At 40.0% G+C, this 17,433-nt stretch overlaps 1 protein-coding gene across 18 annotated transcripts in view; it reads right to left on the bottom strand.

Moving 5' to 3' along the window:
- DENND1A (DENN domain containing 1A) overlaps window positions 1–17,433 on the bottom strand; it is a 508,124-nt gene that overhangs the window by 461,619 nt on the left and 29,072 nt on the right. For 17 of the 18 annotated variants that reach the window (XR_008290952.1, XM_027035064.1, XM_053204646.1 and 14 more), the window contains exon 2: window positions 3,127–3,197. The exons of the other annotated variant lie outside the window; for it this stretch is intronic. Coding sequence is in view for 16 of the 17 variants with exons in the window: in XM_027035064.1 (XP_026890865.1) it covers window positions 3,127–3,197 (71 nt within the window). In the remaining variant the exon portion in view is untranslated. The remainder of the gene's footprint in view (window positions 1–3,126; window positions 3,198–17,433) is intronic. 18 annotated transcript variants of the gene reach the window in all.

The raw sequence follows: 17,433 nt of genomic DNA, 5'->3' as shown, positions 1-17,433 counted from the left end.
AAAAGCAAAACTCCACAAAAAATCATCCTATTTCTACAAAATTCAGAAACAGGCACTAAGTTATATTTTTCAAGGAGGTATCCTTATGTTGTAAAACTGGGAACAAAAACAAAGAAATGATTATCCTAAAAGTCAGGATAGTTGTTACTCTGGAGAAAGCAAAGGAGGTACCTCTGGGGTGCCAACCAAACCCACCTCCAACATTTACAGGGCCTCAGCAAGAGTACAAATAGAGGCCCACATACCCCATGGGTAAATATTTAAAAGATATGAAGCAAGCTTACAAACTATTACATAAAATCTGATCTATCTTCCTATCATGACAAACATACCTTTATAATTGCCTGGAAAGACAGACTCATACAGAGAATTTTTGGATTCCTTAGCATTCCATGCAGAAACATGGTGGTACAGAGAGAAACAGCCACTGGCCCACTGCTCATCACCCCCTTCTCCATCCCACACTGCAAAGGACCTCGCACCTCCACTCACAAGTCCAAGCTCCACCCCATACCCTACTCTCCACAAACAGCCACACTTAGGCCATCTCTTGTCTACACCAGCATCCTAGTCCACCCTCAGAAGGACGGACCCTAGGAAAGGGACCTACACAGGCTCTGGAAACAGGCTCAGAGCCATGTGGGCAAGAAATTCTGAGATCCTAGGTACTTAAGTGTGGTCTACCATGGAAGGGTTCAGGTTCTAAGTGGGCATGTCCCATGGGCTCCACAGACTCTCTGCCCCACAGAAGATGGCCAAAGCAAGGCCCACTGAAGCACAGGGCCAGGGAAGACTTCCTCTTGCCAGGAACAATATTTCCTTAGACCCATGCAACATTCTATTTCTTAGCCTGGACAGCAGTAACATGGGCACTGACTTGCTAATTGTTTGTTAAAATGTACATATAAGTTTCATGTACTTCTTGCCACAAATAATGGGAGAGACATCATGTGCATGCTGATCTGATACACAATATCACAAAGAGACCCCTGCCAAAAATCCATAACCTGAATCTAATCATGAGATGATCAGATCCAAATCTAGGGACTTTCTGCAAAACAACAGACCTAACTTCTTCAAAATATGTCTGTCATAAAAGGTAAAGAAAGACTGCAAAACTATTCTTTACTGAAAGAAACTAAATATATGTGAAACTGAATGGACTGCATGATCCTGAATCGGATTCTGGATCAGAAAGGAAAATGCTATAAAGGATACTACTAGGACAACTGATTACATTTAAATATGGACAACTGACATTATATCAACATTAAATTCTCTGATTTCAGTAATTGTACTAGAGTTATGTAAGAAAATTCTTAGGAGATATATGGGGAAGTAGTTAGGGGTAGAGGGTCATTATGTCTGCAACTTATTCTCACATGGCTCAGCAAAAATAATATGTATACACATACAGCGTGTTAAAGCAACTATGACAAAATGGTAACAACTGATGAATCCAAGGAAAGGGCATACGCACTTGACCATTCTTATAACTTTCATTTTTTTTTAATATTTTCATAATAAGTTCTCAAAATACAATAAAGGGTTAAACAAGAAAGACGCTGTCTATGGGAAGAGGAACTAGGTGACTGGGTAAGAGAATTATGATAAAGACTTTACATTTTGCCTATTTTTCCATCATATTGGTACGTTTCGCATTTTGTTCATATTCGAAAAAAATTTCATCTTAACTTCGGGGGGGGGGGAGAAATCCTAGAACATTGCAAGAGGAAATATTAGCAACTGCAGAAATAAGAAAAGGTTTGTCCTTAAATCTGTCAAATCATAGCCATCGTCAAATGGTCACTCTGTAAAGTGAGCCTACCACTCTGTAAAGTAAGCTGCTGAAGGGGCATACCTAATAGCAGATGCAGAATAAGAGGCATAACTTGACATGGATATTAACATTCTACTTCTGGAATGACCACAAATTTGTAACCTGTTTCACAGCCTTCATTCCATAATCCAGAAAGTGAAGCACACAGTTATCTCACTTTTGATATTAAGAGAAATTCATGCATTTTAATATTAGTGACCTTCTGCAAAGCCCTGCAGGTGACATGAAGAGACGTGCCCCACATGGTCACTGCCCTCAACTTAGCAGAGTAAAGAAGACTTGAACCAAAAATCTTGGTTATCCCACACAGTAGCTATGTGATCTTGGGAAGTTATTTGACCAGAGATTCCATTTTCTCGTAGGTATAATGAAGATGCCACCCAGCTACCTTTAGAGGGCCGTTGTAAGGATGGACTATGTAGGTCAAGCACATAGGACAACAGAACAACAGAGACTGAACGAAAGGCAGCTATGTCAGGAGTGTTACAGTCTGACATAATGAAACTGAAAATCTTGCATAGCCAATTAAGAGCATAACTATCACTGGAATCCTGATTATTCCAAGTTTCTAATCCAAGTAAATTCACTCCCCTTAAAACACCAAGTAATATAACACAATCGTCTGTGTGTGTGGACCAAGAGTTGCTCCCTGACTACCTCTGGCAAATGCATCACTCTCTTACTCACTAAGAAAAAGAGCACGAGGTTAGAGGGTTATTTTTTTCTCATTAACCAAGAAAAATTTTAGGTTGAGAAATAATATACTCAGCCTTTGCAAGATACTCTTACTTTATCAAGACCCTGTTTGTCCAGGAATACATGTCCAAATTATTCCAAAAACTAAAGCCAGAGGAGGTACTTCCTTCAACTAATTTCCAACCTTCTTTTACCTGCAGACAAAAAACTTATACTACATTAAATCCATTTCAAACATCTTCCAGTTTAGTGGCCGCAATTGCCCTTTATATTATTTTGTAACCTAATTCTTAGCCTTCCTCATTAGCAAGGTGACAATAGTTCATATTGAACAGCTGACTTCCAGGCATCTGTGAAAGATACAAACCGAAACCCAATGGTTACAATGAAAAGAGCCATGTTTCAAGCCTCTTATAGCAGTGACTCTAAATTGTTCACTGTGCTTATTCTCCATTCCTTGGGATGATGCGGGCACATATAAAAGGAAAAACAACTAAACATAAAGATAAACCACAGTTTGAAATATCTGCATACCCCACATGCACAGCTATCTCACACAATAAACATATCATAATGGAACGTGCAAATACCTGAAAGAGTGCCACCTGTCCTAGGATAGGCCACTTCAACATACACTTCAAACGTGGTCTCTGGGTTCTGCCTACAAAAGAAACAGATCGTGATTACTGACAAGGATTGAGGCAGCGTGGTATAGAACATGTGGGCTATGGTATAAAGCAGACCTTCATCAAAATCATTAGCTCCACAACTTAATAGCTTTAGCCAAGGTCCTCAACTTCTCTGAGCCATGCCCTTCCTCATTTCTAAAATGAAAATACCTAACCAGAAGAATTATTGTGAAACTTAAAACACACAAAAAGTGTCTAGGTTCAATGCCAGGCAAATAACAGGCTAGCCGTTACTATGATTCCATAGGTGTCGTATTTTGAATTTACACAGCTGTATCTCCAAAGCCACAGGTAGAATTCTGAGGAAACTCAAACCCAGGCAACACTAGCACAAAGTAGCTTTCTCACGTATTCCAGGATACAATACATATGATGAAGTCAGCTTGCTTATTTTCACTTAAAGACTGAACCAAGAGAAACAGTACCCTACACCACTAGGCTATTACGAAGACAAGACGCTAATCTAAATAAAAGATACCATTCCTGGGGCACCTGTGTGGCTCAGTCCGTTAAGCGTCCGACTTTGGCTCAGGTCATGATCTCGCGGTTCATGGGCTTGAGACCCACGTCGGGCTCTGTGCTGACAGCTCAGAGCCTGGAGCCTGCTTCGGATTCTGTATCTCCCCCTCTTTCTACCCCTCCCCTGCTCATGCCCTCTCTCAAAAATAAACACTAGAAAAAAAATTTTTCTTAACGTAACATTCCCACAAAGGGGGCTTCACCAGTATCGGCAATGGCAAGCATATGAGTGTTCATTATTATATCCTTTTACCTCTTTATGTCATAAATATTTCATAATAAGTTTGAAAAAGATCACAGCAGTAACAGGATATTAACAGTTGTTAATTCTGAGTGACGAGAACATTGGGTTATATTATCTTTGAATTTTCTCTTTGATTCTGAAACTATAGTAAAAAGGTATTTCCAGATTGAGACACTTGGGTTGCTAAGTGTCCACTCTTGATTTTGGCTCAGGTCATGTTCTCTCACAGTTCGAGAGATAAAGCCTCCGAGCTGCTTGGGATTCTCGCTCCCTGCCCCTCCCCCACTCTTCTCTCTCCCTCCCCCGACCCCCTCCCTCTGTCAAAATAAACAAACATTTAAGGGGCGCCTGGGTGGCTCAGTAGGTGGAACATCCGACTTAAGCTCAGGTCATGATCTCCAGGTCCGTGAGGTCTGAGTTAGAGTTAGAGCCACATCAGGCTCTGTGCTGACAGCAGAGCCTGGAGCCTGTTCTCACTCGCTCTCTGTCTCAAAAATAAACATTTAAAAAAATGATTAAATGAAATTCAGATTGACTAAATTCCAGATTGACTGAAAATCATTCAGAAGAAAATGTTATACTTTTAATTTTTAATGTTTATTTATTTTTGAGAGACAGACAGAGCATGAGTGGGGGGGGGGGGGGCAGAGAGAGAGGGAGACACAGAATCCGAAGCAGGCTCCAGGCTCCGAGCTGTCAGCACAGAGCCCGACATGGGGCTCGAACTCACAAACCGTGAGATCATGACCTGAGCCGAAGCCAGACACTTAACCAACTGAGCCACCCAGGCTCCCCAAAAATGTTATACTTTTAAATGTCTGTAACTGAATTGTATTCTAAACCTGGCAAGGCTCAGAGAAGAAACTGAGTCACCTGGTCAGTTCTAAGGGTTAATTTCAATCAAATAAATACTTTGAATTTGCTCAGTATACTCCACGTTTCAAAATAACTCTCATTCATCTCATTTCAACCTCACTATAATCCTATGAGGGCAGGTGGATCAGTTATTACTATTCTCAACATACAGGTGAGGAACCTGAGGCAAAAAGATTCTATGTGACCTGCCAGTGGTCAGAATTCACCCTCCTGGTGCACAAATTCCGTGCTCCACTGATTCTAAGATGAATTTTCCCCACATTTCCACACCTCTTACAATCTATTGCATCTTACAATGCTAAATGGCAGCATTTTTTTTTCTTTCTTAGAAATACATATAACAGTGCATTTTACAAATAATGGCATCTTAGAAGTAAGAGAACTCTGTTTTGTCGATCAAGGGTCTATTTAGTTGTCTTGTGAAGATCATCACTCCTTCACTAAAGAGAAACTTTAAGATTTTGCTTTAAATAAGTACCTACAGTGAAAAGAGTTGGCTGCTCTAAAGTTCAAGGTATTTAAATACACATTGTCAAACATAGTTTTAGAAGCAGATAGTAAAGCAGACTATTTGAAAAACTGAATAAAACAAAGTAAACTGAAGTTTTAAAAGAGCCTGAAGGAGCGCCTGGGTGGTTCAGTCAGTTAAGCTTCCCACTTTGGCTCAGGTCATGATCTTGTGGTCAAGGAGTTCGAGCCCTGTGTCAGACTCTCTGCTGACAGCTCAGAGCCTGGAGCCTGCTTCAGATTCTGTGTCTCCCTCTCTCTCTGCCCCTCCCCTGCTCATGCTCTCTCTCTCTCTCTCAAAAATAAACAAACATTAAAAAATTTTTTTAAAAAGAGCCTTAAAATTTTTTGTGCTTTTTTCCCTGCAGGAGGGTACAAAAAGCTCTACCAGGTCAGCATCCTACGGCCACCAAATATTTGTGGAAAATGTCATATGGAAACATGCCCTTCATTCAAAGGATCTCAAAGTGGAGTGTTTGATGAAAGAAAAGGAATGTTCTTAGGTCATCTAAAGAACATCAGGAAGATTCCTTCTAAGACCTAAACAAAGTTTTCTTAAGCCTATTTTGCAACTGGCTTTATTTCATCTCAAAATTTCATTTGGAAAATTAAAATAACAAATAATGCGCATAGAAAGGTGTTACATACCAAAGTTTTAAACACTGGAGCTCTGATACACTAACCTGTGCCACTAGCTTGAGGCATTTTGTACAGACCTACTAAGTGAAGAGTGTCCTAACGTTGTCTATACGGTCTCTGCTGCTTCTCCTCCCTTTCTCTAATCCACTTCAACCAGGCTTCTGAACCGACCACAACACTGCAACAACTTGTCACGATTACCAATGACCTCCACATTGCTAAAATGTGCTAAAATGACCAATTCTCAGGGTTTGTCTTAATCTCTCAGCAGCATCTGACACAGGTGATCGATTTTTCCCTACTTGAAACACTTTCTTCTCTTGCCTTCCAAGATATCACTCTCTCTATTGGTTCTCTTCCTACCTTACTGGCTGCTCCGTTACTAATCCCCTTGCATTAGGGTAATGCAAGAGAGGGTAAGCTCTCCTACCCTCGAATTTAGTCCTGGACCTCTCCTGGTCTCCACTCATTACTTAAGATGATCTCATTCAGCCTCATGGCTTTAATTACCATGCAAATACTGACAAGCCCCAAAATCATGTCTCCAACCTTCCCCAACTCCAGACTCCCTTATTCAACTGCCTACTCAACATCCCCACTTGGATAGACATTAGAAGCATTTCTAATTTAACAAATGGTGCTTTTCTTCCTTAAATCCGCATCACCTGAAATCCACCAATTATTCAGACCAAAAAAACCTGCTATCATCTTTGACTCCTCTGTTCAATATACCACAATCATTTACATGTCATAAGCAGCCAATACCGTTGGTTTCATCTTCAAAATATATCCAGAATCTGAATGCTTCTCAGCATCCCAACCCTACTATCCTTGCCATGTCACCATCATCTCACCTCGATGACTATAATACTCTCCTGACTGATCTTGCTTCCCTCTTGCCCTCCTTCAGTCAGATTTCACCTTAGTGGCCAGTAATCCATTTATTGTAAAGGTCAGTTTATGTTAGGCCTGTGCTCAAAACCTCCCCAAAGTGTTCCATATCACACAAAGTCAAAGTCAAGTCTTAGTTCTGGAGATGGATGATGGGGATGGTTGCACAACAAGATGCACATATTTCAAACTACTGAACTGTACACTACAGAAATGGTTAAGATGGTCAATTTTATATGTATTTTATCCTAATTAAAAACAAAACAAAACAAAACAATACAAACCTACAACCCAGCAATTGCACTACTAGGCATTTCTCCACGGGATACAGGTGTGCTGTTTCAAAGATACACATGCACCCCCATGTTTATAGCAGCACTATCGTCAATAGCCACAGTATGGAAAGAGCCCAAATGTCCATTGATGGATGAAATGGATAAAGAAGATGTGGCACATATATACGATGGAGTATTACTCCGCAATCAAAAAGAATGAAATCGTGCCATTTGCAACTACGTGGATGGAACTGGAGGGTATTATACTAAGCAAAATTAGAGAAAGACAAAATCATATGACTTCACTCATACAAGGATTTTAAGAGACAAAACAGATGAACATAAGGAAAGGGAAACAAAAATAATATAAACACAGGGAGGGGGACAAAACAGAAGAGATTCATAAATATGGAGAACTGAGGGTTATGGGAGGGGTTGTGGGAGGGGGGGATGGGCTAAATGGGTAAGGGGTACTAAGGAATCTACCCCTGAAATCATCTAGCATATGTTGCACTATATGCTAACTAATCCGGATGTAAATTTAAAAAAAATAAAAAATAAAACAAGTTAAAATTAAAAAAAAAAAAAATCAAACAAAACTGGGGCACCTGGTGACTCAGTCTTTTGAGTGTCCAATTCCTGATTCCAGCTCAGGTCATGATCCCAAGGGTCCTGGGATCAAGCTATGTGTTGCACTGCACATGGAGTCTGCTTAAGATTCTCCCCCCCTCCTCCTTCCCCACTTACGTGCACATATGTGCACACGCACACTCGCTCTAATAGAAAAGAATTTTTAAAAACTGAGGAGGGGAAAAAAGTCCTTACAAGGGTCTACATGATCTGGCCTCTATCTCTCCAACTTCATTTCATACATTTCCCCTGTGCTCACTGCACTCCAGCCACACTGGCCTTCTTCCAGCTCCTCAAACCACCGAACTCATTCCTATCTACAGTCTTTGCATCGATCTTCATTAGGGTGACCCTTCCTGCCATTCAAAACTCAGCTTCTACTTGACCTCCTCAGAAAGGCCTTCCCCAACACATTCTCTACCATCTAATTTTAATTTTCCACAGCATACCTGTCACAATCTGGATCATTGTCAGTTTCCCTCCTTTGAATGTAAACTGCAGGAGAGCAAGGATTTCATTGATCATACCCACTAGTGTTTCCCAGGTACCTAAGCAGTGCCTGGCACATAATCAGAATCAAACATTAAGTAGAAGGAATGAAGGAAGTACAGACTAGCCTTCCTGGGGTCTGAAAGATTTCAATAAATGACAGAAGTGATTATACACTTCCATGATTGTCAAAATGTGAAAAGAGAGATTTCCAGCCCCCTCCAGAGTTTGGGGACTGCGGGGGGGGGGGGGGGGGGGGCAGGGTAGGACCCAAGCATAAGCATTTCTAACAAGTACCCAAGTATTTGTTTACTAACAGGTAACAGCAACGCTGCTGGACTAGTGATCTCACTCTAATGAACCACTGATCTAGTTAAATGGAACTCTTCTTCCAAATAATTTAGTACATACAACATAAAATAATCCTAAGGTATACCTCAAGAATCCATCATTTCCACAGCGCTTTTGCAATAAAATGATTTCAAAGAAAAGCAGCATTTGTAGAAGCACTGAAGCTTGCTCCTCTTCTCTTCCTATCCATGGTTACTGCCTCATCCTAATGAGTAATAATAAAACTACCTAAGTTTTTCACTCAGTTCAAATAGCTGCCAGAGTTCTTATTACATGGAGCCAAAGATTATGACAGTTTCTTTAAAAAAAAAAAAAAAAAAAGCAAAAAGCTGACTAAAAACACTAAGAACAAATTGGACTATAATTATAAGTTATAGTCATGCTTATCCATGATCACTTACATGTTGCCTTATGGAAGAAGTGGTGACTAATGTTGTGACAAGTTATATAACATACCAACAAATATACATAAGTTATTTTAAGGGCCAGTGAAGCCAATGCAGATGGAAGCATTTTCTACTTCTCTGCAAATCAAAAAAAAAAAATTTTAAAGTGTCTCTTCTAAATGCAAATGGCCAAGAGACTCTTAATATTTTCATTAAGCCTATAAACAACTAAGCCTATAACACTTTCCAGAGAGTCTCTGGGACTACCTTGAGACTGCTTATTTCCTCCATTACTCTTCAAGATGCTCAATATTTTTAACTACTTGGCTAAAGGAACCGAAAATCCTATTTCTGTCCTATTAACACTCACTGCTAATTCAGTACACGTAATGATGCTGAGAATACCATATTCGGAGCCAATTTTCCAATATGGACCCAAGTTTTCCCAGAACACTTCATGATCTAGCTTAACATATTACCATGGAAATGTCCTGGTTCTGCCATGATATCCCACTACTAATTGCCTTACATTCGTATACCTCAATGATCTGGAACCCTGCCCACCTGCCAACCAATATTTTTGCCACCCACCCTGATCTCCTGCAGTCTTGTACCCGAACATCCAGCTGGACAGAACTACTTGCAGCCATCTGAACAAACCATGCTCTGGTTCTCTAATAACATCGTTACTGCACACTTCCACTAGTGACTGTTTCTATGTGCCAGGCGTGATGCTAAGCACTTTGCATGCATTATCTCAGTTAACCTTCAACCACCCTGTACGTGTTGTTGTCCCATTTAAAGAGGAGGTACCGACACTCAGAGGATAAACTAACCACAGTCAAAGCAAGGGAGCAGCTGAATCAACACGGAGCAGCCAAAGGATGATCGAACCACTTTACCATTCGACATTATTCAGGTGCTCTTCTGGGAGGAATAGTCTTTCCGGTCTTTTGCCCTTGACAAATGCACTCATCAAGCCTCGGCTCAGCACTTCCTCTTTTCTGGGAAGCCTTCCTCAATGCCCCATACCCATAACCCAGACTAGGTTAAGAGCCCCTCCTCTACCTTCCCAGGGCTCCCTGTGCTTCCCCCACTCTTGCTGTCCTTACCATATTCCACTCTGATGCAATTACAATTACCCGAGGGGCTTTTTTTCAAAGATTATTTTGAGAGAGCGCGCGCACATGCACACAAGCAGGTAAGGGGCAGAATCCCAAGCAGGCTCCACGCCATCAACACAGAGCCCAACGTGGGACTCAAACTCAAAAACCGTGAGATCATGACCTGAGCCAAGATCAAGAGTTGGATGCTTCCAGGAGCCCCACACGAGGAGCTTTTAGAAGTCCTAATGCCCAGGCCACACCCCAGAACAATTAAATCAGAATCTCCAGGCATCAGTATTTGTCTAAAGCTCCCCCAAATTATTCTAATGGGCAACCAGTGGAGAACCACCCATGTACCTCTAATTAAATATCCATCTTCCCCACTAGACTGGCAGCTCCATGAGGGACCGACTGTCTTCTCATAACCCCAGTCTTACACCTGGCATAGTAAGTGTTTGACGAATGAGTCTTCCTCCAACATCTGACATGTGGTTTCCAACTCCCAATAATTGTTTCTCTCTCTGACAAGAGGTAACTTACTGAACACACTGCTTACACATGACTGTTACTCTTTAGAGATATTTTTCTTTGGAGTCAAAGGTATCAATAAGTCACACCTGCTGACAACAGCCTTGGCTCTTAAATACAGAAAAATGACACACAAACAGCTAAAATGTGTTTGAAAGAAGGGAGGTCTGTTCAGTTCTTGCTTCTGGGAGAATGAAGCCTGAAAGTAAGCCAAGAGAGCATTTCTATTCAATACCACTCTTCTGAACACAATTCTCAGTGATTCACTGGAAGGGCCATGCTCAGTGCTCAGGGCCATGTTCTCAAAATGATTAAGTACACTCAGCTTGAAGTCATGAAACAGACAAAGGCTTTGACAATATTCAGGCAGCAGGAAAGCTTAATGGGTTTTTTTGTTGTTGTTGTTGTTTTAGAGCATCATGCTATTGATCACTCTGCTGGATCATCAGCTTTCAATTAGGATCTACTTTTCTTCAATTACAACGTATTATGAGATTAGGAGAAAAATATAACACTAACTCCTCACAAAATGAATCTTCCCCGCATATGGTAACCATGCTATAATGCTAGGCCCTCATCCCTTCAAGTGTTACTTTGAGCTACAAACTGCAACACAGTGTTAGGGCCCCTCGCCCATTTCACAGCATCAAATCTTCACACACTAGATAGCTACTATCTATCAAGCAAAATAGCAACCTAGTCTAATGATCTGACTTTACCACACTGTTTCTTTAGTTACAGACTTATATGCTGAGGAGGCTAAGGTATATTTCAAAATTCATACCAGTTGAACTGTCTTCAAGTTGACAACATAGTCAAGAGAAACTGTATACGCTTCAGAACATGCTAGCAAACATCACCTACTGAACATTGATTCCTTTAAGCCAGACAAACAAGCAAAAGAGTAGTGTTAATATTTCCAACAAGTCTCCATTTGTTTCAGTGCACTCTGAAATTAAAGCCGTTTTCCAGGCCGAAAATGCTGTATCAAAGGGTGCTTTCTAACCCATAACAAGTTAACACCTCCATAGAAGAATGCAGTCATTGTTGAGACTTGTTAGAAAATGATTAACTTAGTTGTGTAATTATACAAACAAGTCGTTTCAAGATTTTACACTTAACTTTTCATTTCTAATAATGCTCTCAGGATCAGATTAATAAAGATACACAGATCCTGCTGTGCGAGGACTTTCAAAGTTTCACTTTTCCATATATGCCTATGGAAAGATTCTCATGCCACTATGAGCAAAGCAAGCAAATGGAAGAAATTTAGCTGGATTTCAAGAAAAACAGTGCCTGCACACCCCTCAGCCATGTACAATACTCCATACAGTTTTAAGAAATCTCTGCCGTGCTGAGCTGCAGTGTGAAATAGAGTCTTCAACCATATTTATAACATGTGCAAAGATCGTATCTATTTCACAACTGATAAACTTTTGTTCTTAAAAAATACTTAAAAGCCTCCCTTTCCCTAATGTTTCCTCTGCTCTTTCTGAACAGTTTAGTGCTAAAGTTATTACATAGGCAAAGCAAGGTAGATGTCCATGTGGACAATGGCCCAGTGTGGGGTGTCAGAACCTGAACATGGTGAGGAAAATGTCCCTCAAAGACCCTGACAAGGCATGTCAGAACATGAGCAGGGTAGGAGGACATCCATCCTAAGGGATGGCCTCGCAATACAATGCAAAACCCAAGTGGATAAGGAAGACATTCACTCAGGGGGAGCCAGAACTTGAGTGGAGGGAGAAGTGTGTTCACACACAGGGGCAGCCGGGCCAAGGATATTGAAACATAAGTGGAATGAGGAGTGTGCTGCACAGAGGTACATGGGTGTCAGAACCCAAGAGGGTGAGGAGCATGTCCAAGCACAAGGGCACCCTAGAGTGGGGTGTGGAAGCCTGGGTAGGTATAAAGAGGTTGGCCATGTGGGGCTGGGTCAGGCTTGCTCAGCATGATGGAGCATCAGAGTCCAAGCAAGGTACCCACAGGGTAGCAGGGACGGCAGTGGCATTTCAAACCACCAGAGTAGGTGCTGTGATCCCAGGAAAGCAAGGTGAAAGAGGAGAGCATCCACATGGGGTAGGGGTGAAGGGGCAATGTGCCTAACTGGAGCCCAAGACCAGTAAGGAGGGCCTGCTTTCTTACAAGCGAAGTTAACAAGAAACCAGAATTCTGTAGAGTTAGGTTTGAATTGGAAGTATTACTGTGAACTCAAAGTTTTCAATAAATATATCCATAAGGAAATAAAATGTAAATGTAATCTTTTTTTTTTTATAAGGGAAGTTTCTTTTAATGTTTATTTTTGAGACAGACAGAACGAGAGCAGGGGAGGGGCAGAGAGAGAAAAGGAGACACAGAATCTGAAGCAGGCTCCGGGCTGTCCGCACGGAGCCCAATGCGGGGCTCAACTCACGAACAGTGAGATCATCACCTGAGCTGAAGTAGGATGTTTAACCAACTGAGCCACCCAAGAGCCCCTGTAATGTGACTTTTGAACATACACATATTTCCTGGCTCAGCTGGAAGCAGCAACACCCAATAGCAATGAATATACCTAGTACCCAGACATTAAGTTCTAAATACAATTCTTCTCTAAAAGGAACCAGAACTCCTTGGGGAAATAGCCGATTGCAGGGCTGGGGCAGAGAAAGTACAAGATAAGTTTGGAACATCTTATTGTGTCAGAAAGCAAAGAAGTGCTCAAAGAATGATAGGAACTGTCAAAAAGACAAGCTTGAAAAGGTTCCCGCTGGCCAGATCTGGGGTCATTTGAGCATCAAGTTCAATAATGACATTAACAGATTACTAACCCATCAAATAAAATAGGAAAATGAGTCCACATTGGCATAAGTAAGTGAATAAGTTGAAAACTGAATGAGAAACAAAACACATAGTTTCAAAGTACCTTCCCACAAAATACTAATTGCAAGAGGGAAAACAGTACCTTTTCAGTGTAGAAGTTCAGCAAAACCTACCTTAATTAACACGTTAAAGTGATCAACTTAAGTAATGAGACAACCTGTTAGAAAGCAATGGGAAAACTAGCATCATTTCCGTGATATTCCTGCCAAAGATGCTTGACCAGCATCTAATCTTAAGAAACCTCAATCAAATTCAAATTGAGGGATCTTCTAAAAAATATTTGGCCTGTAATCTTTAAAAGTATCAAAGTCATGAAAATCAAGAAAAGACTAAGAGTTCTTCCAGACTGATGGAAACCAAAGAGACATGACAACTAAATGCAATGTGTGATTCTGACCTGGTTTTTTTTTTTGTTTTTTTTTTTTTTTTGCTATAATAAAAAAAATGTTATTGGAATTACTGAAATGTGGATGGGGTCTAAGGATTAGAGTTGTAATGCACTGATGTTAATTTCCTGGTTTTGAGGTTTAGATTGTGGTTTCATAGGAGAATGTCCTTATTTGTAGGAAAAGCCCACTGAATTTTTCAGGGGGCATTAGATCATCACCTCACTTAAAATTGTTTTGATTTGGGTTTTTTTTTTTTAAGTTCTTCATATTGTATTACCAACTTTCTGTTAAGATTTTGGTTGTTTAAAACCAAATAAAAAAACTTAAAAAACCAAGCCAAGGCGGAAAAACTCACAATTCATAGTGCATTGGATAGAAAAGGGTATTACCTTAGGAATGGGGAATAATTGGCCGTAGGTTGATTGTTGCTTCAGTCCCACCTAGCAAATCTTAAAGGCAAGACCCAGAAGGATCAAACTCTTTCAAACTCAACTAATGTAACGTATGAAACAATGTTTTTCAAGATATCAGGCAGCAAAGCACAGCAATCCCTTGAGAGATGCAAAACAAATGAGAAGACCCTTCAATTGCCTCCAATCACTGCCTTAAGGCCAAGATTATTCAGAAAAATAAAAAATACCCCACACCCAACAAAATTAAATACACAATGGCTGGCAGTCAATAAAAAATTACCAGACATGCATAGAATCAGGAAAATACGACCCATAACAAGGAGAAAAATCAACTGAAGACATCCTAGAACTGACACAGATGTTAGAATCAGAAGACAGGACATTCAAACCATTGTTCTAACTGTATTCCAAGCGTTCACAAAATTAAGAGACACAGGAGATTCAAAAAAGACCCAACTGAATTTCTAGAGATAAAAACTACAATGAAAAATCCACCGAATGAGATTAACTGCAGAGTAAACACTGCAAAGGAAAAGATTAGTGAACTTGAAGATCTTTAGAATATACCCAAGATGAAACACACAAGGGGAATGGGGAACAAACTAACAAACCCAAAGCATCACTGACCTATGGAACAACATCACACAGCCTAATATATCAGTAATTGGAATCCCCAAAGGTGGAGAAGAGGCAGAAAACCTATTTTAAGTAAATAATGACCAAGAACTTTCTAAATTTGATGAAAACTATAAAAGCACAAATCCGTAAAGCTCAACAAACCTCAAGCACAAGAAACAGGAAGAAATCTAAGGCACATCATAATCAAATTGTTCAAAATCAGTAATAAAGAGAAAATCTTAAAAGTAGAACAAAAAACACATGTTACATTCACAAGAACAAAGATTAGAATGACAGATTTCTTGTCAGAAGCAAGGCAAATGAGTGAACAGTAGAGCAACATCTTTTAAGTACAGAAAGAAAGAAATTGACAACCTCAAATTCTATTCCCAGAGAATATTTCAAAAGTGAAGGCAAAATAAAGATTTTTCAGACATCACAAATGCTGAAAGAGTTCATCAGCAGCAGACCTACACTACAAGAAATGTTAGAAGTCCTTCAAGCAGAAACAAATGATGCCAGATGGAAATATGGATCTATACCAAGAAATAAAGAGCATCAGAAATGGTACTACAAGAACTATATAAAAAAAAGTCAAATGATCATCTCAATAGATGCAGATGGTTTCACTGGAGAAATCTACCCAACATTTAAAGAATACCAATTCTACCTTTTGCCTCGTTGCACCCAAGAGAGCAAGACATCACCAGCAGCTCTCCTGGAGCCATCCAAGGAAATCTGGCGAGGGTTCTCATCCTTGCCGCATCTACTCAAATTGGCACAGTCTGATCCAGAAATAGGGCCTCATTGTGTGCTGCCAGTGTTTCCGTCATTACACGAAGGATATAAGCTTCATTAAGTTGGGTTAAATGAACTTCCTTGAAGGGTCTTCCAAGATGCCTCCCTTACTACAGATACCCCAGATACTTTAACTGCAGACACCCAAGATACCTACCTTAATAACTCACTGTACATAGAGATACTTTAATGTAAAAACAAACAAACAATTCTTTACAGTATCTTCCAGAAGACAGAAGAATCATTTCAACTCATTTTATGAAGCCAGTATTATTCTAATACCAAAACCAGACAAAGACACTACCAAAAATATAACTTCCACACATACACACAATATAGGTCAATATCCTTCCCAAATACAGACAAAAAAACTCCTTACCAAAATAGTAGCAAATAGTAAATAGAATTCAACAAGATACACCATGACCAAGTGGAGTTTATTCCAACGATGTAAGGCTGGCTCAATATCGATAAATCAGTCAATACAGTCTATCCCATCTTAATAGGCTAAAGAAGAAAAATCACAATTCTATCAATCCACAAAAAGCATTTCATAAAATTTAATACGCATTCATGATAAAAAAAAAATTCAGAAAACTAGGGATAGAGGAGATCTTCCTCAACCTAATAAAGAACCTCTATGAAAAACCTACAGTGAACCTTATACTTAATGGTAAAATACTGAATACCTTCCTTCCAGGATTAGAAACAAGCCAAGGATGTCCACCAACACCACTTCACCATTGTCCTAGACAGTCCAGCCAGGGAAATAAGGCAAGAAAAATTAAAGGCATATGGACTGAAAAGGTCATGTTGTCACGTAGACAACAGGACCATCTATGTAGAAAGGAATTTGGAACTGAAATTAAGATAATTTCATTCTCTCTCTTCCATCTACAACTCTTCCATTTCCATCTAATCTCCTTCTCTTTGAACTCCTTCTCTGATAGTGTTCAAAGCCCAAACCATAGATCTGGATAGCGAAGGATAGGAGACTTCAAAAGCACAAACCAGTGGGGCACCTGGCTGGCTCAGTCAGAAGAGCACATGACTCTTGATACTGGGGTCGTGAGTTCAAGCTCCACGTGGCACGTATAGATTACTAATAATGAAAATAAACTTTTTTAAAAAGAACCATAAAAAAAATCAAGAGGTTTGATTACATAATAATTAAGAGTTTCTGTCCAACAACAGAAAGTTTTACTTTAAATGGAAATATTCTGTCCATTTATGGGGGGGAGGGGATGGGGCAGAAAGAGACAGACCTGGGGAAAAATATCCAGCATCATTCAATTTTAACAGCAACTCATGGAAAACCAAAGTTCTATGGGAATATAGCTTGAAAACTGCTATAAATTCATCCATCACTAAGAAGCAAAATATAGGACTATTCAATTAGAAAAAATACATGGACAAGGATTGAGAATAAGTTGAGTCAGATTCTCTCTCCTAAGAATCCAGAATGAAACCTCAGAGCTAATGTCAGTTATACAACTGTTCTAGAACTTCGGTCAGTGAACTGTTTGAAGAAAATCACCTGAGGAAACTTTTTGAAAATACAGACTCCCAGGTGTCCCAGAGGTTCTGGTTCAGAGGATCTACAGTGCCCCCCCCCCCAAAAAAAATTTTTTTTAAGTTCCCCAGGTGATTCTGGCGCATAGCCAGCCAGGTTTAGGACCCACTTAAA

This window comes from Acinonyx jubatus, chromosome D4 (genome assembly GCF_027475565.1).
Source record: "Acinonyx jubatus isolate Ajub_Pintada_27869175 chromosome D4, VMU_Ajub_asm_v1.0, whole genome shotgun sequence".
Classification (NCBI taxonomy): Eukaryota; Metazoa; Chordata; class Mammalia; order Carnivora; family Felidae; genus Acinonyx; species Acinonyx jubatus.
The sequence above is the reverse complement of the archived record's forward strand: the minus strand, read 5'-3'. Positions and strand labels throughout refer to the sequence as shown.